The 23,468-nt window shown below is 44.1% G+C and overlaps 1 protein-coding gene across 2 annotated transcripts in view; it reads right to left on the reverse strand.

Annotated features, from left to right (window-relative positions):
* The window catches only part of HP1BP3 (heterochromatin protein 1 binding protein 3), a 53,907-nt gene that overhangs the window by 26,266 nt on the left and 4,173 nt on the right, over nt 1-23,468 (reverse strand). The window contains exons 1-6 of one of the 2 annotated variants that reach the window (XM_033921883.1): nt 14,954-15,216; nt 14,134-14,236; nt 12,071-12,227; nt 10,050-10,203; nt 7,011-7,154; nt 2,867-2,950 (exon numbers count right to left, since the gene is read on the reverse strand). In XM_033921883.1, the coding sequence (XP_033777774.1) occupies nt 2,867-2,950; nt 7,011-7,154; nt 10,050-10,203; nt 12,071-12,227; nt 14,134-14,236; nt 14,954-15,022 (711 nt within the window). In that variant the 5' untranslated portion in view covers nt 15,023-15,216. Of the gene's footprint in view, nt 1-2,866; nt 2,951-7,010; nt 7,155-10,049; nt 10,204-12,070; nt 12,228-14,133; nt 14,237-14,953; nt 15,217-23,468 lie in introns of those variants that run through there. The other variant, XM_033921884.1, reaches the window with a different exon arrangement.

Genomic DNA, 23,468 nt, shown 5'->3' on the forward strand with positions numbered 1-23,468 from the left:
AGCCCTGAAGACCTCATTTGTTCTTAACAATATTCCTCTAAACTTAGTCTCTACTGTTAAAATTCTTGGGGTCACAATTGATGATAAACTACTTTATCACGACCATATTTCTCTCACTGTTAAAAATTGCTTTTTTAAGTTACCCTTGATTTGATCAATCGCTAAATTTCTAAGTCCAAAATCTATCAAAATACTGATCCACTCTTTGATTATAGCAAAACTAGACTATTGCAATGCTCTCCTACTTAATATTTCCCAAAAAGAAAAAAGAAGACTTCAGATCATATAAAACATTGCGATCAAACTAATATACAATGCTAGGAAATATGACCATGTCTCTTCGTTGCTGATTGATGCCCATTGGCTTCCAATTGGTCATCGCATCTTTTTTAAAATAATGCTGCTTATATTTAAAACTTTAGCATTCAATGAACCCCAATTTATATCAAGATTGTTAATACCACATAATACTTTACGCCCACTTCGGTCTTCAAGCCAAAATTTACTTTCTATTCCATCTTTGAAAATAATAGGCACGAGACGATCGGACATGTTTTCTGTGATGGGCCCTCAATGGTGGAACTCTTTGCCACAATACATTAGAAATGAGAAAGATCTTACATTGTTCAAAAAATCTTTAAAATCTTATCTTTTTAATGACGCTTTTAATACTTAAACCTCCAATAAAATTATCAAAATGTACCAAAGTTTTAATTACCCCTTTCCCTTGTTTTTTCCTTCTTGTTCTTTCTACTAAGATAAAAATTGTAACTATTCCTCTTTCCCTCCCTACTCATGTATGTAATATATGAAAGAATTTTGTTAATATGTTTGCCCTTTTGTAATATACCCTATTTTTAATTTTGTTCATCGCTTAGTAATTCTAATAAGTGATTCATCAAATACTAATAAACTTGAAACTTGTTTGTTGAATAGCCAATAACAAGGGTTCCAGAACAATATCAAATAGCGAACACCCTTGTCTAACTCCTCTCTTCAGACAAAAATGATCCGAGAAAGCATTATTTATATATAATCTAGCAGAGGGGGAGCTATACAAGGTTTGAATCATTTGTATGAACCCCAGAACCAATACCATTGCTTGATACATGAAGGTCCATTCCACTCGATCAAAGGCCTTAGCTTTCTCTTCAATGTGTAAAACTCCTGCAACTCTTCCAGAGGAATAAATGTGCACAACATATACGTCCTCGCCAACTGGTGCCTTAGAAAAAAAAAACCAAACCAACTCTATCCCAAACATCAAATCCCCTAACGGATCTGGAAATCTTCCCTAAGATCCAAGACCCATCCGAAAGAAACGGATCAGCAAGAAAAGAATCCTTGTCCCAAGACACCCGCAGCCGCATGGACGATGACTGAGAGGGCAAGATAGAGGCAACCTTAGCAGGACCCCCAGCCGCCTGTAAATAAGCATTGCACATGGCTAATATAAAATTAGGGCTCAACAACCCTGGCAGCAATCTAGAAATCATAGCATGAGCAGAAGACACATTTAAGACCTGTTCCTGTCTCTCTAAGATAGGAGGAAGGTTGCCTGAGGCAGTGGGCAAAATGGACACGTTTCCCACCAAAACTGAGGGAAGCACCGTTGCTTAACTGGCACCTGAAATTAAATGCGGCACTGAAGCCAAACTCGACCCCTCCGCTACAGAGAACACCGCTAGCAGCCTCAGCAACAAGGGAATCCCCAGCCTCCCCAGTGGACCACAAGCCTGAATCTGGCAGACCGCTAGAAGCCGAGGAAACCCTGGCATGGGTGGCAGGTGAGCCCGGGCGTCACCAATTCCTCCCTCCAACAAGCAGTGCGCACGCAAAGGGGAGCCTGACATACTGACACTTGAAGCTGTGTGTCCTCCCCCCTAAGGTGGCCAGAACATTTTGTGCACCCGTCAGCTGCATCTACTGCTCAGCGGCCAAATAAAACAAAACGCACCTGTGCTGCTTCTCGAAGCGCTCATACTGAATGTGCCAAAAACCCACTTACAACAACGCCGTACATAAACGGCAGCCTCAGAACCACGTTATGCTCTATTTATTTCTTGTGTCTTTTTTTTAAAAACTTCTCACAACTCGCTGTCTCAAATAAGAGCAGACCCCACCTGGTTCTCTAAACTGTAGTTAGTGCTGGTATCGGTGGCAAGGTGTATAGTTGAGGCTCCTCTAAACACAGAAAACCTAGGGAGGTGGGGACCATGGGGGAGGGACTCTACCCTTTCGAGTGTGGCACCCCCAAGCTCTATCCGGACAGCAAAAGGGACCAGAAAAATTCCCTAATCAGATCCAAAAGGTCCAAAGAAACCTCAGCACAGACTGCACAATCTTACCACTGCACCTACTGGAGACTGAGAAAAGACTGATTGTAATAGGGACTGCACAGCCCACTTGTACTGAAGCCAAAAGTTAGTTTCTCAGTTGCCATCTGCTGGCAGAGAAGCGTAAACTCTTCCGTTTCTGTGCCGGTCTGGAGGGACACTGAAGTATATAGGGTTTACATACAGTGTTTGCTGCAATATATCTTCATATAGGATTACTTATTGATGCTGGTGAAGCGTTGAGGGAGTGACTGGCAAAAAGGTAAGTTTTTGCAACTTTTCTAAAGTTAAGAAGTCCTTTAAGGGCATCATAAAACTTCTCTCTCTTAAAACTCACACATTTAGGCTTGCCTTTTCCTTATTCTCTCCTTCCTCCATACTCTCTTATTATCCCTTTTTCTTTAATCCATTCCCACTCCTTTACTCCCTTTTTGCAAATGTTTTACTGTACATAGAAGAGAAACACTATTAGTGGTACCTTGTGGTATATCAAGTCAATAAATAATGATAATAGTAAGTTACATTCCTACCTTTTTGTCGCTTTTGGATTTCTGTACAGATTTTCCTGCATTTGCCACCACCACAAAGCTCCCAGAAGCTCCTTTTCCTTTCACCTATCAGAAAGAAAAAAAAAAATCAAAAATCACCAAATTAAGATAAGATTCAGGCTTTTCTATTGGAAGATGACATAAAAGCGTACCAACCTGTAAAAACAACTTTAAATGAACTTGTGAAGCAGGACCCTCAGCTGCTTGAAAGTAAGCCTTATACATGGCTAACACAAAAAGAGGGACAAAAACCCTTGGCGGCAAAAAAGCACTCTCTGCAGGTGCAGAACACACACCTAGGACCTGTCTCTGACTTTCTAAAACAGAAGAGAGGTCACCTGAGACCACAGACAAAATGGCAGCGTTTCCCGCCAAAACCAATGACAAGCCGCTGAAAAAACTCCCCCGAGGCCTGAATGGGCTCAGCCGCTAAAGCAGAACTGCAGGCAGCAGCCGCTATAGCAGTAAAGGAATCCCCAGCACCACAGGAGTAAGGGAAATCTTATTTCCATGATCGTCGGTGACTGAGGAAATCCCTGTGTGGGCGGTAGGGGAAGCCTGCTGCCGACGAGCAGTGCACACGCAAAGGGGAACCCTACTCGCTGGCATCCGAAGTCGACAAGGATTCCCCTTTATAGCAGCAGGTGCACTTTGTGCACACGCCGGCCGCAACAACCGCATGCCTGAAGCACAATGAGCACTTTTTCAGCTTAAAACCACTCCAGAGAAAAAGAAAAGTACTGGTTAACAATAAAAATCCAATTAACCTTAACTGAAGACTTCCCTTCAGACTGGCACTGCCTCAGCACTTTTTTTTTCCCAAAATACAATTTTAAAAACCGGAAGCCTGGAAAGAAGCAGTCCCATGCCCCAGGCGAAACTTGCGAAATTCCCGCAGACGCCCCCGGGCAATGCCAACCCGAGATGCCGGGCGGGCACGGTCCTCAGGCAGACGGGGCACCTCAGAGTCCGTCAGAGTCTGAACCACCGGATCTAAGTCCTCTCTAAACAAAAAACAACCCCCGAAAGGGAAATTTTGGGAAGTTCAGTTTTGGACACGGCAACCGCCGACCAAGCGCGAAGCCACAAGGTACAGCGTTCGGCCACCAAAAGTCCCAGACTTAGCAGCACCAAGTCACAAAGAACAACCGAGAGGAACGAGGCAGTCATCTCAAACTTCACCACCTCCTGATCCACTAAGGACCAGTCATCAGACTCACGATCCAGGACATGCTCAGACCACCGAAACACGGTGCGAGTCACCAGCCCCACACAAAAAGCAGCCTGGACCCCCAAGGCAGAGACATCAAAATTCCAACAGCCCTACCAAGGGAGATGGGTACAGATCACTCAACACCAGCTGGAGACTGAAAGAAGACTGATGTAAATAGAGAAGGGAGTATATTATATACTGTCCCACAGTTTTGTTTTCAGTCTCCACCTGCTGGTCATGATTGGATATATACCCATTCGTAAAGATTAACCTCTACTGGTCTGGAGAGTGCTAAAGAAGTAACCATTATCTCTTCTACTCTCTAAGAGATCCCAGATGCCTATCTCATGCTTTTTTGAAATCAGACACAATCTCTGTTTCCACCACTCATGCGCATTTACATCATGTAGGTATTTAAACATCTCCATCATATCTCCCCTCTCCTGCCTTTCCTCCAAAGTATACAGATTGAAATCATTAAGTCTGTCCCCATATTGCCTTATGATGAAAACCACATACCATATTAGTAGCCTTCCTCTGGACCGACTCCATCCTTTATATCTTTTTGAAGGTGCGGCCTCCAGAATTGCACACAATATTCTAAATGAGGTCTCACCAGTCTTATACAGGGGCATCAATACCTCCTTTTTTCCTGCTGGCCATACCTTGCCCTATGCAACCTAGCATCCTTCTAGCTTTCGCCGTAACCTATTCAACCTGTTTGGCCACCTTAAGATCATCACGTACAATCACACCCAAGTCCCGCTCTTCTGTCGAGCACACCACAGCATCAACCACAGGAGACTGAAGGGTATCCCCATCAGAAATGGGATAAAGCCTGGCCATGAACTGCACCAAGTGAAAAGGCGCATCCGAAGTCTTCCACTGTGCATGCACAATATCCCGAATATCATGATGCATAGGAAAAGAGTGGGATACTGACCAAATCCCCAAAAGCTGAGGGTCCACAATTTGAGGGGGGGTCCTTAGCTTCCTACTCAAAGCGCAAAGCCGAAGAATAAGCTCCTGCAGCTAGCTCTTCCCATTGAAAAATGCGCTTGCCATGCATCCACGCCAATCTACATCTCCAAATACCCCCCTGTCCACATCATCCAACTTCCCTAGAGGATGTTGGGGGGGGGGGGGGGGTCCACTCCAAGATCCAAGTCCTCATCACGCAAAACCAGGTTAGCCAGAAAAATTCGTTATCCCAAGACATCCACAGCCACTTGGACAATGGCTGGGGAGACTGGACGTGGGCAGATGCTGCAGAAGACTGAATGGGGGCAGACATGAAAGGTAGAGACTCCCCAGCAGACCTCCAGGGAAGAAGCAGGATCTCAGCAGCCTGCAAATAAGCCTTGTACATGGCTAAAACAAAGCCAGGGCAAAAAACCCTCAGCAGCACAACAGAACTCAATGTAGGACCTGTTTCTGTCACTCTAAAACAGGAGGAAGGTCACATGAGGCCACAGGCAAAATGGCAGAGCTTCCTGCTAAAACCCTGCCGAAAAACTGTCTCCCGAGTCCAGCAGCGGCAACAAGGCCTGACTAAACCCAGCTGCTGTTGTGGTAAGGGAATCCCCAGCGCCATCGGCAGCTGGGCTGTAAGGGAAGCACAGGCACCACCCACAGCTGACGAGCGATGCACGCATGAAAGGGAACCCTGCACGTCAGTACTCAAAGCCAATGCGGATTCCCTCTCGAAGCGGCTGGAACACTTTGTGCACATACTGACTGCATCCACCACTCTGCGCGCACATAAAACGCACTCCTGCAGTTTTTTTAAATGCTCATAGCATACGAGCAGAAGACCAATGCACAAAACCGCCAGTTAGAAAAAAGGAGAGCAATTAAAGCCAGTTCAAAGCTTCCTTTAGACCGGCTGTCTCAGGCCTTTTTTTCCCCTCAACTGTTCCCACAGCAAACAGCTGTAAGGGATAAAAGAGCAGACCTCACAGGCTCTCAAAGGTGTAGTCTGTGCCTGAAGGGTGGCCAGGCGTACAGCTGAGGCACCTCTAAAGAAATAAAATTTGGGGAAGTGGGGAGAGGGACTTGACCCTTCGAGTGTGGCACCCCCGAGGTCAGATGGACCCCCAAAAGAGTCACCCAACCTCTGTCCGGACAGCAAAAAGGGACAATATAAAGGTCACTAATCAGATCCAACAGGCCCTAACTATGAAAGGAAAGACTGCAGAGGCTTACCACCTCCACCTGCTGGAGACTGAGAACAGACTGATTGTAGATGGGATTGCGCAGCCCACTTGTACTACTGCCAAAAGTCAATGTGTTCTCAGTCTCCACCTGCTGGCAGAGGAGTGTAAACCCATTCCTTGAAAAGAGGAGACAGAGGGGACATGATCGAAATGTTCAAAATACTGAAGGGAATAGACTTAGCAGATAAAGACAGATTGTTCACCCTCTCCAAGGTAGGGCGAACGAGAGGGCACTCTCTAAAATTGAAAAGGGATAGATTCCTTCCTCAATGCAGTTGGCAAGCAATGCTACAAGGGGTACGGACCCCGAGATGAAAAAAGGCTTCTTCAGGCTGGCCAACAGGTACTACAAGGGATTGACCCGTCAGCTGCAGACTAGTCTGCTTCTCCTCCACGCAGAAGTTGTACCCTTGACTAAGGGAGGAATGAAGCAAAGAGACCAACAAAAATAAAGCCATAAGCAGAGCAGGTCAGAAAGATTCCTTCCGGCTTGCATCAGAAGGAAAAAATTGAAGGGGGCAGCAGAGCCCTCTGGTGAAGTAGGAGGGATTCAAAAGCTGGAGCAGATTCCTTCTGCATGGTTTATGAGAACTGGGATATTACACACTTATTGCACTCCTTTACCCTTCCCGTGGTGAAAGTTGAGACACCTAAGAAGTGTCCAATACTCAGAGAAAGTGCTGTTAGCTGTTAGTACCTGTCGGATGATCCCACGCTGCAGCTCTCGCTTCAAGGCTTGCTTTAGAAGGTAACCCCTTTTCTCTAGTTCCAGAGATGGGTACTTGTGGATGATGTATTTACGAATTGCAACCACAGATGCCCCACTTTTCTGGAAACAAGCCTGAAGAGAAGAAAAGAAAGGGATCTTAGTACAGTATTAAGATATTCCAGCTAATAAATTTAAAGCATGTACCCTCACATGAATCACTTAAAAAGTACTATATGTACTCAACTAGATAGCTTTAAAAATTGGGGGATAGCTATTTCTTTATGAGGTCAAGAAGATGAGAGACTAGTAGCAGTCTTTGCTGCGAGTGCTGCTTACTCCATAATTTTGATCATAGTCAAACCTCAGTTTGCGAGTACCCGGTTTGCGAGTGTTTTGCAAGACGAGCAAAACATTCTCGCAAAACATGTCTCGCAAACCGAGTGTTGACTCGATTTGCGAGCACCTCCCCCGATAACCAGCATCGCTCCCCCCCGCTCGCAAAGGGCCCCCCACTCGAACCGGCACCCCCCGTGCGAACAACTTAACTTACAACTCCCCCCCCCCCGTCTGGCACTGGCACTGGTACGCAGCCCAGAGGACGTGTCAGTGCTGCTAGAAGATCTTCCCTGCTTCTGCCGGCCTTGAGCATGCAGACCTTCTGCCGGCCTTGAGCATGCGCAAAATACTCGTATATCAAAGCAAGTTTCCCCATAGGAAATAATGGAAACTCGCTTTGATACGTTCCCTTCCCCCCCCCACTCGCAAAGACCCCCCTCCGCGCGAACCGGCACCCCTCGCACGAACAATTTAAACCTACACCCCCGTCTGGTACCGGCACGCAGCCCACAGGACGTGCCAGTGCCGCTAGAAGATCTTCCCTGTTTCTGCCGGCCTTGAGCATGCATCTACGTATGCTCAAGGACTTCTAATTCTCCCTCTCGCCAGATTTCTCAAATGAAGCAAAATATCATTTGCATATGCAGACACTTTATATTCCTGATCTGAATAAGGAATACCCTGAATCTCCTTTGTTTGTTGAATAGCCAATAACAAGGGTTCCAGAACAATATCAAAGAGCGGACACCCTTGTCTAACTCCTCTCTTCAGACAAAAACGATCCGAGAAAGCATTATTTATATATAATCTAGCAGAGGGGGAGCTATACAAGGTTTGAATCATTTGGCAAGAGGGAGAATTAGAAGTCCTTGAGCATGCGCAGATACATGCTCAAGGCCGGCAGAAGCAGGGAAGATCTTCTAACGGCACCGGCACATCCTGTGGGCTGCGTGCCGGTGCCAGACCGGGGGGGGGGAAGAGTTTAAATTGTTTGGGCGGGGGGGGGTGCCAGTTCACGCGGAGGGGGGTCTTTGCGAGTGGGGGGGGAGAGGGAGCAGCGCCGCTGGCCTCGGGGGATGGTGGGGGGAACGTATCAAAGCGAGTTTCCATTATTTCCTATGGGGAAACTCGCTTTGATATACGAGTATTTTGGTTTACGAGCATGCTTCTGGAACAAATTATGCTCGTAAACCAAAGTTCCACTGTATTTTCTTTACTAAATTTGGTGAAGAGAAATGCCAAACGAATGACCTAGAATGCTCCATCTCCTCCCAGAGGCCAATCGAGGTTTTTGTTATTCAGGACATCGGCTGAGTCTGTTGTTGTGGTCCCTGTAACAGCTGCAGAATTTGTGGGTAAAATGAACCTGCATACATGTTACTATAGGGACTGTGTATAAACCATGACTTTGCCCAAAATATTCCCCTTGAACAGGCCTACACCAGAATCAGGAACAAGTATATGTGTTCTTTTAATCGTACACATGTACTTGCACGTGCGTGTGAAAAAGCATTTACTGTACTTTTCGCTCCATTAAGACGCACCCTAAATTTAGAAAAGGAAAACAAGAAAAAAAAAATTCTGAACCAAATTCTCCCTGCCAGGCTCTGCACCCTGTCTCCCCTCTGGTGGTCTAGTGGTAGGCAGGGACAGGGCACAGATGTCAAGGCAGATGACTTTTTTAAAATATGCAAAGTCACCTCAGTAACAACTATAAAAAAAATAGACAACTATAGTGCAAAATATAGACAGCAGATATAAATTCTCAAAACTGACATATTTTGATCACTAAATTGAAAATAAAATCATTTCTCCTACCTTTGGTTGTCTGGCGATTTCTTTTTTTCCTTCCTCAGGCCCAACAATTGTCCCTTCCTTTCTTCTATGTTCCCCTTACTGTCTTCCAGCCTTTGTCCTCTTCCCCCCCCAACTCAGGCCCAACAATTACCGGTATTCCTTCCTTCCTCCCTCCCTCCTATGTTTCCCTCACTGCCTTCCAGCCTTTGTCCTCTTCTGCCCCCCCCCCCAGCCCAATTCAATTACGTCCTGCAGCTGCCACTGTGAGGATACATCAACGAAGCAGCAGCGACGGGGGGTTTGGACTCCTAACTCAGCAGCGAGTCGAGGGAGCCAGCATGGAGCGAATTGCTGGGAAAGGTCAGGTGGGTGCAGCGATTGCATGCTGCCGGCCCAGAAGTCTTACCCCCGACGCCAATTCTGACGTGGGACTGAAGGTCCGGGCTAGCCATTCAGTCTGATGTCAGAATTGACGTCGGGGGTAAGGCTTTTGGGCCGGCGGCGTGCAATCGCTGCATCTGCCTGGCTTTTCCTTTTCTCTGCTTACGCGGGCAGGAGCAGCAGCGGGTGGTCGAAATAAGGTAACGGCTGTGGGGGGGAGGGGGTATTTGCATTCGCTCCATAGGACGCACCCTTTTTTCCTCTCACTTTTTTTGGGGAAAAAAGTGTGTGTCCTATAGAGAAAAATACAGTATAACCTTTTTGGTGACCTCAGGAGTATACTCACCAACTGTTGCTGCAGGTTCTAGTCACAATTTTCCCTAATATATTCAGTTAACCTAGTCAACTTCATCTGTTGTAGTCACAAAAAATAACCTCGAAAAATCTGATGGTTGATGCACTTGAGAAACACTGCAACACGGCCCATCTTTAACTGGACACATTCTCACTTGCCTTGATGGCCTCTGTTAAGATAGCATCCATCTTAGGACGTGAGGAAGAAGCCATTTGTGTCTGCTTCTGTGCCCTGGCGAGTTGGTTAGCAGAGAGAGTGGCCCATGATGGAATGGTCTTCTTCACTTTTTTCTCCTTGGGCTGGACTGTCGCACTGAAATAGAAAAAAAAAACCCCAGAGGCGCACACGCACACATAAGATGCCCTCACTTTAAATTTTGGCAAGCAATGAGTTTTATTATGAACAAAATGAAGGGGGATGAGCCCAAAGGCTTGCTAATTAGCAGTACGCCCAAGAAATGGCTCATCTGCTTGCTGAGGATTCTGGCACAAGAGAAGTGTTTCTTCCTGCATAAAGAATATAATTTCTTCACCACACTTCTAATAACCGTTTACAGTTACGGAGTGATAGTTTAAACCACTAAGGCACAGGGCATTTACTGTAAAGCGGGGCACCCTGGAGACTAGACAGCTGGCCAAACTCTACAAATGCTTTTTGAGAAAGGCCTCAGAGTGCTTTGCCCTCATTTTGAGGTTTGGGACTTTAATATTTAGTATGGGGTGTGGAAAATATATCCATATGATGCAGTAAAGGGGAATTAAGCTCCAGGTTACCCCAGTGGTTCTTAAACCTGTCCTGAGGTTTCAAGATATCCCTAATGAACATGCAGGAACGAGATTTGCCTATTAAGTAGGTAGTAGGCATGCAAATTTCTTTCATGCATATTCATTAGGGATATCTTGAAAACCCAACTGGCTGGAGGTCCTTCAGGACAGGTTTAAGAACCACTGGGTTACTATGTTAGAAGGATAACTTTGCATAGGATGCAAAGTTGAAAAATGAACATTTAGGTCTGTGTGTTCAGGAAACCTAGAGTCCACCTAGAGTCATGCAGATCAGAAGAATACAATTTATAGAGAAAAATATTCAAAAGGCGTGGCACGTGATGCAACTAGAGGTAAAGCTGTAAGCCCAAAGGGAGCCAAGCTCCAAAATGCAAACCTTCTTATTATTTTAAGTTGGTTTAAACCCAGATCCAAAAGAGCAGTTAGCCAAGAAATGTGCATGTAAACAATAAAATACCTGTACACTATGTCAACGTCTAATTTCATTTTGTTGAAGGAGCTGTGAGCTTATTGGTTCACTTTTCTCTGTGCTGGTACTGCAGCTTTGTATGAGAGACAAATTTTTAACACGAAGCATGATCTAGGACACTCAATGTGCTTGTTTGATTATCGTTATCCCCAAAAGAAATATGAATAAATTAGCAACAATTTTCCTGTTCTAGTATCTGCTTTGCCCTGCTGGTGGTCCAAGGCAGTGGAAGACTTCTGTGAATTGATGGGGAAAAAAACCCCCAATGGGTTCAGTCTAAAACTTAAGTTCTGTAATTTCTAATTACCAGACAAAAGGGTCAGTCTCTAAAATATTTTTTTTCTTAATGGGACACACACAAAAAAATGTTTGAAGCATTCAAATCCAACATATGCTGGAAGGTGTAGTTAAGTGGGACCAATGACCATTATGGACAAGGATAGTGGACTTGTGGAGGAAAAGGCAGCAAATGATTTCTGATCTCTGCTCTGGAGCTGCCTTTTACCATTCAGACATTGGCTATCTGATCAGTATTACCAGCTGCTAGAAAGCCCAGTTCCCGTAACAGGTGTTATCTGGAGACAGCAGTCAGATATTCTCACATATGGTGATGTCATCTCTGGAGCCCAGTAGGGACAGTTTGACAAGTGAACTGTCACTACATTTTTCAAAACTTTGCAACTGCCCACACTGCAGACATTTCCTCATTTGCTTAACTGGTTTTGTTCTTTGCCTTTTTGGATTGGTTGAGGCTCTCTCCAATCCCTCCCTTTCCCCAGCTCTGTATGGTTTTCAGGACATTTAATACACATTCTCTGTGGATATCCTGAAAAACATAATGGTTTGGTAGGCCCTCAAGGAGACAGACTACTGCAGGTTGGGGAGGAAGCTGAGCATAATAGCTGGATTAACATGTACTACATACTCTTTTTTGGTTTCTTTGGAGGCCTTGCTGTCACCTTTCTTTTCCTCTGCTCCCTCAGACTCTTTAGGTTGCTCTGCCTCACTAGAAGTGGCAGCAGGAGTCTCATTTTCCTGCTCTTCTCCTGTGGAGGCCGATTCCTCTGAGCTGACCTCAGGATCTGAAATAGAAGTTAGGGAGAAAGACAAAGATAATAACAGAAATCACGGGAATCATGGAGCATGCTGCTGGTCTTCTTTTTTTCTATTATATTTTTATTGTACGACACATATATCTTTGTTATGTGGTATATCGAGTTTAATAAACTTGGGGGAAAAAAGTATGGAATTTGAAAATTAGGAGCCTTATGCGTCAAAGACCATTAAAATGCACTTTAGTTCTCCCATGAACGCAAGATTCATATATTCCTGGCTCCTCTTACTTTGGATCCTTAGAGGGACATATAGTTCTGAGTCCCTTCTCCCAAACCAGACTGCCATTTAAATGCTCACTATTCCTTGGCATCACTCTAGCATCAGTTTCCTTTACATGCCTGGCAGAGTGCCATGAGCTTGTGGTTTTGCTGCAGCTACCCTTGTCTATCCTCACATAGCTCAGTCTACCAGCATCACCCCGCTGTTGAAACCAGAGAATATTTATTTATCCATGTATAGCCCACTTATTAACTACATGGGTTACAATAATAATAATAAAATTATAGAAAAACATTGTTCCATAGCGTCTCTCTCTCTTCGCCTTCTATTCATCACCAACAAATGTGTTTTTAAACGTCTCTTAAATTCAGTAACACAAGACGAGCAATTTTTTCTACAACAAAGGCCCAACAACAGACAAAGCAATGTCCTGGACATCTGAATAATGAATTTTTGATAGAGAAAGCATTACTCATTGCTGTGAACCTGTGAATCTGAGAGTGGATTGGGTCGTACATAGGAGCAATGCTAGACAATGTTTTAAAAATAAGCATAAACAGTTTAAATTGTACTCTGAATTACAGAGAGAGCCAACGTAAAGCTTTCGTTGACTCAGTAACATGGTCAAGTTGATTTAATCTAACTATCAAATATGATATAGAGCACTACATCAACTTGTAAACCCTTACAACATGATTGCAAGTCTAATCTAGACAAAACCAATTTTAAACATGTCCTTGCCCTGAATTTATCTAATACAAAAAGTAAGGCAAATTTATTTTCCCTCATCCTATATTGTTAAATTGCAGTATTGCCTGGAAAAGGTACAAATCTGTCAAAAAATTTTCATTAACTTGAAAAAAAATTTGATCATTATCTATGTATACCCTTTAATCTACTTGCAAACCATGTAGCATCCTCTATAATAAAAACCTAAGTGCGCATGTGCACTTACGACGCCGTGATGTGTTCTTCTGTGCCGCACATGCGCACTGCCTGCCTTCTGCCCTGCTCTCCGATGCCGGCTGACTTCCTGCGCTGCCGCAACGCCTTTTCTCACTCCCAGACCAGCAAACGCAGCAGCCGCAGGCCACTTGCTAAGCCGGCCCACTTCGATAATGCGAGGTGGGCCAGCCTAGCAAAAGCCCCGAGGCTGCCCAGGCTAGCGGAGGCTGGACAGGGAGAGCAGGGAAAGGAGAAGGGGTACTACTGGACAGGGAGATCAGGGAAGGGGTGCTACTGGACAGGGGGGGGGGAGGTAAAAGGAATGAAGGAGAGCTGCTGCTGGACAGGGAGAGCAGTTGGACAGGGGGGGAAGTTAAACAAAGGGAGAAGGGCTACTGCTGGACAGGAGGAGCAGTGAAGGGGTGCTACTGGACAGGGGGGGAGGTTAAACAAAGGGAGAAGGGCTGCTGCTGAACAGGGGGAGCAGGCAAGGGATAGTGGTGGACAGTCGAGGAAAGAGAGACAGAAAGAGACAGACAGACACATCTATTCTAGCGCCCGTTAATGTAACGGGCTTAAAGACTAGTTCTACATAAGGGCTTTAAAGAAATATTAAACAGCATGGCTGCTAATGCAGAAATCTGGCTTTGAAATCCTAAGGCCTGTTTGCAATAATATGATAACATAGTGGATGAGGAAGATGGTTACCTGCTTTCTGCTCTTCACCTTCAGTGGGTTTACTTTTGGGAGGAGTTTCTGGTGCAGCAGCATTCACGGCTCGACGAATTGGCATGATGATGTTTTCAGTTTCCTGCAAAAAACAGAAAAGCAACTGTGAGTGCAAGGACACAGGAGTTAAAATTTTATTAGAATCAGTAAGTTACAGCAACAAATGATCCTTCACTAAAAAGATTCAGTCCATCCCGTAGTAGATAAAGGCCAAATGGCCCGCCCAGCTGCCCATTCACAGCCAGGGGTGTCAAACTCAATCTAAAATATAGGCTAAGTCAGGGACCAAATTTTTTATTAAGATACTTAAGGGGTCCTTTTATTAAGGTATGCTAAATGCGCAGTCTTAGTAGAAGTCTAGGGATACACCCTCTCCAACCCCACACCGGCTCTGGGATGTAAACAAAATAAAGAAAAGACTTTTCCTCTCTCTTTTAGGTTCTAGTTCACACCTGCTGTCTAACACCAGTTTTGGTAGGATACACATTTCAAATCTGACATTGTTGTCTGGTCATTATTTAAATCATGTTGTGGTCCCAGGCTCCGGTTGTCTTCTGTATTTTCGTATGCTTTGGTGGCTAAAACATTAAAACCAATCTCAGACGGGAGCAAATACTGACATTTAGAAAAGAAACACCAGAGAACAGAAAGAAAAATGGTTTGCTGTATCTGAACCCTACTGCCAGCGCTCAGGCAGAGTTCTATCCCCCATGAGACGAATCACTTATTCCCTAAAAATAAAACTTTAACCTTACCAGCCTTTAGGATCACCACTTTCCCCTTCCCGCAATTTGCTTACCATTACCAGCATAGTGGGACTCTGATGCGCTGTCCTGAAGGCTCTCCAGGATCTCTCCTTTCCCAACATCGCTGTCTTCAACTAGCAAGAACTTGAGTGCGTCAGGTTGAACCACACAGGCCCCAGCCCGACCAACTTTTCCGTCGCTTTCTATTGCGCTATACCAAACAGCATAAAGCAACTTTAAGATCATCACATACAGTAACACCCAAGTCCCACTCTTCTGTCGTGCACATAAGTTCTTCATCCCCTAAACTGTACCATTCCTTCGGGTTTTTGCAGCCCAAATGCACGACCTTAAGAACATAAGCATTGCCTCTGCTGGGTCAAACCAGGGGTCCATCGTGCCCAGCATATGCTCCCGCGGAAGCCCCCCAGGTCCGTGACCTGTAAGTGGTCCTTAACCTAAATTCTTTATTCCCTATTCATTTAGTACCTGTATAGTTACCCTCTATCTGTACCCTTCAATCCCCTTCTCCTTCAGGAAGTCATCCAATCCCTTTTTGAAGCCCAATATTGTACTCTGCCCTATCACCTCCACTGGGAGCGCATTCCAGGTGTCCACCACCCTCTGAGTGAAGAAGAACTTCCTAGCATTCGTTTTGAATCTGTCTCCTTTCAATTTTTCTGAATGCCCTCTTGTTTTTGTTGGCCTGGTTAGTCTGAAGAATCTGTCCTTCTCCACCTTCTCTATGCCTTTCATGATTTTATAAGTCCTTATCATGTCCCTTCTAAGTCTACGCTTTTCCAGGGTAAAGAGCCCCAGCTTCTCCAACCTTTCAGCATATGAAAGGTTTTCCATGCCCTTTATCATCCTTGTCACTCTTCTCTGGACACTCTCAAGTATCGCCATATCCTTCTTAAGGTAGGGCGACCAGTATTGGACACAGTACTTCAGATGTGGGCACACCATCGCTCGATACAGTGATAGAATAACCTCCTTCGTTCTGGTACAGATACCCTTTTTGATTATGCCCAACATTCGCTTTCTTTGAGGCCGCTGCACATTGCGCCGCCGGCTTCATTGTTTTATCCACCAATACCCCCAAGTCTTTTTCTAGGCTGCCTTCCCCCAGTACCCTCCCTCGCATTGTATAGCTGTACATTGGGTTCCCCTTCTCCAAATTGAAGCTCATCTGCCATCTTTTTGCCCACTCAGTTTGTTCAGGTCTCCTTGTAATTCTTTGCATTCAACAGTTCTGACTCTACTGGAGAGTTTTGTGTCGTCTATGAATTTTATAACTTCGCACTTTGTCCCTGTTTCAAGGTCATTTATGAATATATTGAACAGCAGCGGTCCCAACACTGACCCCTGTGTGACCCCTTTCCAGTCCGAGTAGTGTCCTTTTACTCCTACCCTCTGTTTCCTGTCCGCCAGCCAATTCCCGATCCATCTGTGCACGTCCCCTACCACCCTGTGGCTCCACAGTTTCCTCAGTAGACGCTCATGAGGTCGAAGGCTTTTTGGAAATCGAGATATACGATGTCTATGGGGTCACCCTTGTCCAATTTCTCGCTTATACCCTCAAAGAAATGTAGTAGGTTCGTTTGGCATGATCTTCCTTTACAGAAACCATACTGGCTTGTTCTCATCAGATTATTTTTTTCTAAATGCTCATTGATACCTTCCTTGATCAATGATTCGGCCATCTTCCCTGGAACTGAGGTTAAGCTTACCGGTCTGTAGTTTCCTGGGTCGCCTCTCGATCCCGTTTTGAAGACAGGTGTAACATTCGCTATCCTCCAGTCCTCTGGGATTACCCCTGTTTTCAAGGTTAGGTTGCAAATCTGCTGCAGTAACTCCGCTGTTTCATCTCTGAGCTCTTTCAGTGTTCTCGGGTGGATTCTGTCTGGGCCCGGAGATTTGTCAGCTTTTAGTCTATCTGTTTGAGTATGTCTTCGAGGTTTATCTCTATGCATGATAATTTTCCCTCTTGATCTCCCCTGAAGATTTTTTCCAGTTCCGGCACGTTGGATGTGTCTTCTCTTGGATGTGTCTTCTCTTGTAAACCCTAACCTTGCATTTCTTAGCATTAAATTTTAGCTGCCAAATTTCAGACCATTGTTCAAGCTTTGCTGGATCTTTCTTCATGTTATTCACACCATCCGGGGTGTCTACTCTATTGGTATCATCTACAAAGATGCAAAGTTTACCCGACAACCTTTCGGCAATATCACTTATAAAAGAACAGGCCCAAGAACAGAACCTTGAAGCACACCACTGGTAACATCCCTTTCCTCAGAGCGATCTCCATTGATCACTACCCTTCCACACAACCAGTTCCTGACCTAGCCCTTCACTTTGAGACCCATCCTGAGGGCACTCAGTTTATTTATTAGATGTCTGTGTGGAACAATGTCAAAGGCTTTGCTAAAATCTAAATACATCATATCTAGTGCACTCCCTCTATCTAAATCTCTGGTCACCCACTCAAAGAAATTGATCAGATTTGTCTGACAAGACCAGCCTCTAGTGAATCCATGTTGCCTCCAGTCCTGTAATCTTCAGCATTCTCTGTTTTAAAAGTGATTCCATTAATTTGCTTACCACAGAAGTCGGACTTACCAGCCTGTAATTGTCTACTTTCTTACTTCCACATTTGAGGAGGGAACACAGCCATCCTTCTCCAGTACCACTCTTGACTCTAGAGAACCACTGAAAAGCTCAGTCAGTGGAGTCACCAGAACTTCCCTAAGTTCCTTCAGCACCCTCGGATGTCCACCCATCCAGCCCCATTGTTTTGCCTACCTTTAATTTAGCTAGCTCCTCATGAACACAATTGTGACAGGGTAGAGTACCTGTCACTGGTCCTGTGATGAAGCCCAGTGGTGGGAGGGTCCGCAGGGACATATACACCGGTCAGGAAAGAGCTAAGAAGTAGCCGGGGACCTGGAAGAGCCTGGAGTTGAGGGGCTTAGGCTTTTAGAGGTGGGACCGGTGAAGAAGAATCCAGGTGAGTCCTCAGTAAGTGCGTCTGCGAGAAGGATACTGAGGGGCTGGGAGAGCCCTCAGTTCATGGGTGCATGATATGACAACTGAGTGAGGAGACTAAGATGGTGGCAGCCTAGAATCCAGGTGAGTCCTCAGTAAGTGCGTCTGCGAGAAGGATACTGAGGGGCTGGGAGAGCCCTCAGTTCATGGGTGCATGATATGACAACTGAGTGAGGAGACTAAGATGGTGGCAGCTTGGAGGCAATGTGTGTAACGCTTGAATCCGTTAGCGATTTTTCCTGCTTTTTAATCTTGGAGAAATGCCACATTCAAAATGCAAGGGTAGTGTCCGAATCAACCCCTTTGTGGTTAGGACATCTACCCCAGCTTAGCGATCTATTTTGGATTTTACCGCTGCCACCACAACTTTCCAAGGAGAACCTGGAGGAACACCCGAGCTGCCTTCACCCAGAGGAACGGTTGGAGATTTCGAGCTGGAAGTGTCACTCTCCCCTCCAGGAGCTGTTCCACTGCCGCACCTGCCGTGGTTGCAGTCCTGCTGAAGGAGGCCTGCATGGAAACAGAATCAGGGGAAACCCTGGATCAAGGGGCTGGGCTCGCAATGGTTCAAGCAAGGCAGGGAGATTTTGAGAGCTGGCTTGAATGCTAGCCTGGGAACAGCAAAACCGATGGTGATCACGCTCGAGGCTGTATGGGATGCACTCGAGAGACTGAACTCTTCTGTGCAACTTGCCAATCTTGCAAAGTACTGTGGACGATCTTGGGAAATCATTTAAAACTACTAAAGGAGAGTTTGCCAAGAAAATCAAACAAGTTAAAAAAAGTGTGGTAGAAGTTCAGGCTATAACTAATAACCTGGTTAAAGAGAGAATGGTTTTGACTAGGAAAATGGAACAATTAGAAAATTACAACCGAAGATTAAATATTCATCTTCTGAATCCCAAATCTTATGGAGTAGCTCCTTTTGATATCCTGAAAAAATATTTGATAGAAATACTAAAGATTTCCCCTGAGCATATAACTCCAATAAACCGTATATATTATTTGCCTGTTAAAAAAGTTATGGGAACTATGCCAGAGATACAGCAAAAAGAAGATACATCTTTAAATGTTACCGAATCACAAGATCAGAATGCAGTTATGAAGTTATTTTTTCATAAATCTCAATCTTTGTTCTATGGTAAAAAAAAGTGTGGATGTTCCCCGACATAACTAGAACTACGCAGACGCGGAGGAAATTATTCCTTGCTACACGAAATGAAACATTAACTCTTGGTGCAACCTTTTTACTTGTTTATCCTTGTAAATTTTTGGGAGTTAAATATGTTTTTTTTCACACCAGAACAATTATGATCTTTTTTGGATTTGAAGACCCTGGCAAAGGGAAAAGATCAGAGAATTGTATTACAGTAGTTGAAGATTAAGGAAATTATTAAGCCTATTTCTTGTTAAGTTTTTTTCCATCTTCGAGTCCCTTAACTTTATCATACCCTTCTCTTCCATAGTGGTGGTCTGAGAAAGATGTTTTGATTTTCTGTTATGATGTTTAGCAATATTGCTGAATTCTCAAATTTATATTTTCTTTCTGACTGAATGATAGAGAAGCTGGGAGAGTCCAAGGACCCTGGGAGCATTGGCCAAAAGTCTGAGGAGCGGTCTGGCAGTAACCGGCAGAGGGACCAGTAAATGGCACTGGATGCTGCTGAAGACCTGAAGGAGACAGAGTCCAGGGAGGACCCAGGGAATGACCAGGAGGGTTGGGAAGGCCCCTGGTCATGGGTTATAAGGGTTGAATGGATGTTGTGTATGAAACCCTGTCTTGGTACTTTTACAGAGAATAAAGGTGCCTGGGGGTGGTATAGCCAATAAAGAAATAAGAAGATTATAGATAATACAAAATACAGCAATAAAAATTATTACAAATTCAAAAAAGTATGATCACGTCACACCACTCTTACAAGTTGCACATTGGTTACCTGTTACACACAGAATAACGTTTAAAATCATATTACTAACATTTAAAATTCAACAATTGCACGAGCCGATATTCTTGGATCGACTCTTAATACCTTATTCTCCATTTAGGACACTCAGATCAACACAACAAAACTTACTAACTATTCCTTCTTTGAAAATAATTGGGACCAGAAGAGCAACCATTTTTTCAGTACTAGCTCCCCAACAGTGGAATAATTTGCCAATTTACTTACGCGGCGAACCATTAGACAAATTTAAGCGTGCCTTAAAAGGCTTTCTCTATAAAGATGCATTCAGTATGTAGATAGAACATTCAAGTAAACACAATATCTTGACCCCAATGAATTAAACTAATAGGTCATCAAATTGAAACTGTAAGCACTTTTTACAACTTTTTTTTCCTTTAAAAAAAGGCTGTTAATATATAGACTGTTCAATTAATCTAAACAATATCCTCATTTTCTGACTGAATTCATTATAAATGATTAAAGCATCTTCAATCAATTCATTCTATACTTTTTCTTAAATAATCCCATCCTTTGTGTTCAAACCTTAAATATTTCTTTTTTGTATAAATTGTAGTTCTTCCCATTACCCATTTGTACCAGTTTGTACTAATAGAAATAGAACAAATGATTTGTATGTAATGTCTTATCTTATTTTGTCCACCCTGCTCTCTTTTTATGTATTGAAACATGTAATACGCATTGAAATATATGATATTGCGTAAAAAATCAAAATCTATTAAACTTGAAATGATGGGTACTACTGCTCGGCCCAGTCACATGATCAGTCAAGCGATCACATATTGTGGCAGTGGTGGAATGATGGAACCGCCCATTACAGAGTGGGGTGATTCTGGAATGCCTGAAGAATCCCGGAAGACCACCACCCCAGGTGAGGAGTAAATAGGGTGGCTGTAGGGGAGGAGGCCACAAGGGGCCAATTGGGGAGCCCATGAGAAAGGCCAGGAGCTCTGTGTACTAGGGGAAGGGAGCTAGATTTTGGAAAGCCTAAGGGGAGAAGCCCCACCTTAGAGAGGGAAATGAAGTGAGCAAGGAAGAGTTGGATAAGCAGGGGTTTTCCACCCCCCTTATTCTGAGGGAACACCCACTCTTTTAAGGAAGGGGGGTGGGAAGTATGACAGGGTGGAGTACCTGTCACTGGCCCTGTGAAGTCCAGTGGTGGGAGGGTCTGCAGGGGCCTATACACCGGTAGGGAAAGAGCTAAGAAGTAGCCAGTGACCCTGTAGAGCCTGGAGTCGAGGGGCTTAGGCTTGACAACTGGAGGTGGGATTGGTGAAGAAGAATCCAGGCGAGTCATCAGTGTGTGCGTCTGTGAAAAGATGATTGAGGGGCCTTCTATGGTCCTGCTCCCGGCGCTTCAGCCATGAACACAGAAAAATATTTGTTAGCAATTCAGCCTTTTCTTTATCAGAATCTATATATTTCTTCCATTCACCTTTGAGTTTCACAATGCCACTTTTGCACTTCTTCCTATCACTGATATATCTAAAAAAAATGTCTCCCCGTTTTACTGTGTCAGCTATTTTTTCTTCCATTTGCAACTTTGCTTTCCTGACTACTCAACCAGCCTCTCAACTTTTTCAGATATTTTTGCCTGTCTTCTTCTTTATGCAATCTTTTGTAGCTTATGAAAGTTAACCTCTTATTCCTTACCTTCTCAGCTACTACTTTTAAGAACCAAAGCGGCCTTCTTGTCCTCTAACACTTGCCTCACAAAAAGGTCCGTCACCCTTATCCTTTCAGTTTTGCCCACTGCATTTCTATTCCTTCTGGACGTTCCCATGTAGGCAATTCCTTGAAGTAATCTCTCGTCCAAACTAAGTTAGTTTTTTGAAAAGTCTAGAACCTATACCCTTCTTAATATTAAACCGTACCATGTAGTGATCACTGGATGCCAGATCACCACCCACTGTTTGTAAGCCTATTTCCATGTTAACATCTTACCCATTTGAAAAATTGCACCCCAGCTTCTATTTCCAACTGTGGCCAGTCTGGATCACAAATACCCAGCAGACTCCAAACAGACCTGTTTCTCATCGCTCATTTCAAGGATAAACAATAGCTCTGCAAGTTTATGTGGCTAATTTTTTATGGCCTTTTCCTCCATGAATTCTTTCAAACCTCTTTAGCAGTTTTATGTTGAGAAGATGATGCAATAACTAGTGAAACAAAGAAATGCTGCACAGTGTTCCTTAATGATAGGCAGAACTGTCTTTAACTTTTAGTTCCAAATAAGGAGTCTCAGGTATCTGGCGCATCTGTCAGCCTGGCATGGATGCTCTCATGTAGACTGGAAGTAATCAAGCCAGGTGCCCATGATAATGGCAAAAAAAATTTCCTTAAATAAAGTAATAATTTAAAAGCTGTGTTATATGTTTACTTACTCAAGTTCCCTTTGTCCAATATTATTTGGCTTAAAGATCAGAAATATTCAATAATAATACGGGTGGGGGTGAGATACTTTCACATTACTGTAGTTCCCTGTACATTCTATCTTAAGTGAATAGTACGGTATCATAATATGCAAATATGAAAGATATGTTAGACAATGTAGATAACAAGTATTTAAAAAAATAAATGGAACCATTCTCCAGCTCCATTATTGCCAATATTCTCAAAACTCTGTACCTGGGTCAATCCTTAAATAGAAACATGAAAGCAGATAATGGCCAAATGGTCCATCCACACTGTAGTGTGACACAGTAACTGTTACCGTGGGAATTCCACACTAACGGGGACTAATTTTGCCCAGTATTACTGTAGCAATAGGTGACCATTCCATGGTAGTGCCACAGGAACGGGAACTGCTGCCATGACAATACCGTGGTAATGGGGACCCAGGGCACTGTCCCCAAGCGTACCTTTAAATGTCCCCAGAGCTCAACTTTTTCCTGTCCCTGCTAGAGTCACCCACTGCCACCAGTCCAAAGATTATCAAAATGGCTAACTTATATTTGCTGAAATTGCCCGTTTCATTTTATTTGTTCATGTGTGGCACAAGCTTGGTTCTTGGAACTCTCTCTTTGCAAGTGTGTGTATCTGTGTTACCTGTGTGTGTAGAGGGGAGAGGCGATTTGAATGGTGTGGTACTCAATCATTCTATTGTTGGAAAACAATAAAATGAAATAAAGACTGATTTATTGGGGAGCTCATTTATCCAGTTTGACCTAGCTTAGTTTTAAAACTTTGTGTGTATTTCTCACCACTTTTTTTTTCTGTGCCAAATCTGAAGGGAGTAATAGGATGAGATCCCGAGGAATGGGGTTTGATTCCCACCGCAGCTCCTTGTGATCCTGGACAAGTCACTTACCCCACCCCTACCCCTTTCACAAAGCCACGCTAGCAGTTGACGCTGTGGTAACTGTCCCCAAGCCCATAGGAATTTAAGGGGTTCGGGGCTTTTGTCGGGTGGCTTTGTAAAAGAGGAGGTTAAATCTCCATTGCCTCAGGTACAAAACCAGCTGATAAAAATATAACTACATATATGTAAACCGCTTTGGTTGTACTCCAGAAAGGCAAATCTATGACCTTTTACTCCACCCCCTTAAATTTAGTCCTA

Source organism: Geotrypetes seraphini, chromosome 15 (genome assembly GCF_902459505.1).
Source record: "Geotrypetes seraphini chromosome 15, aGeoSer1.1, whole genome shotgun sequence".
Lineage (NCBI taxonomy): Eukaryota > Metazoa > Chordata > Amphibia > Gymnophiona > Dermophiidae > Geotrypetes > Geotrypetes seraphini.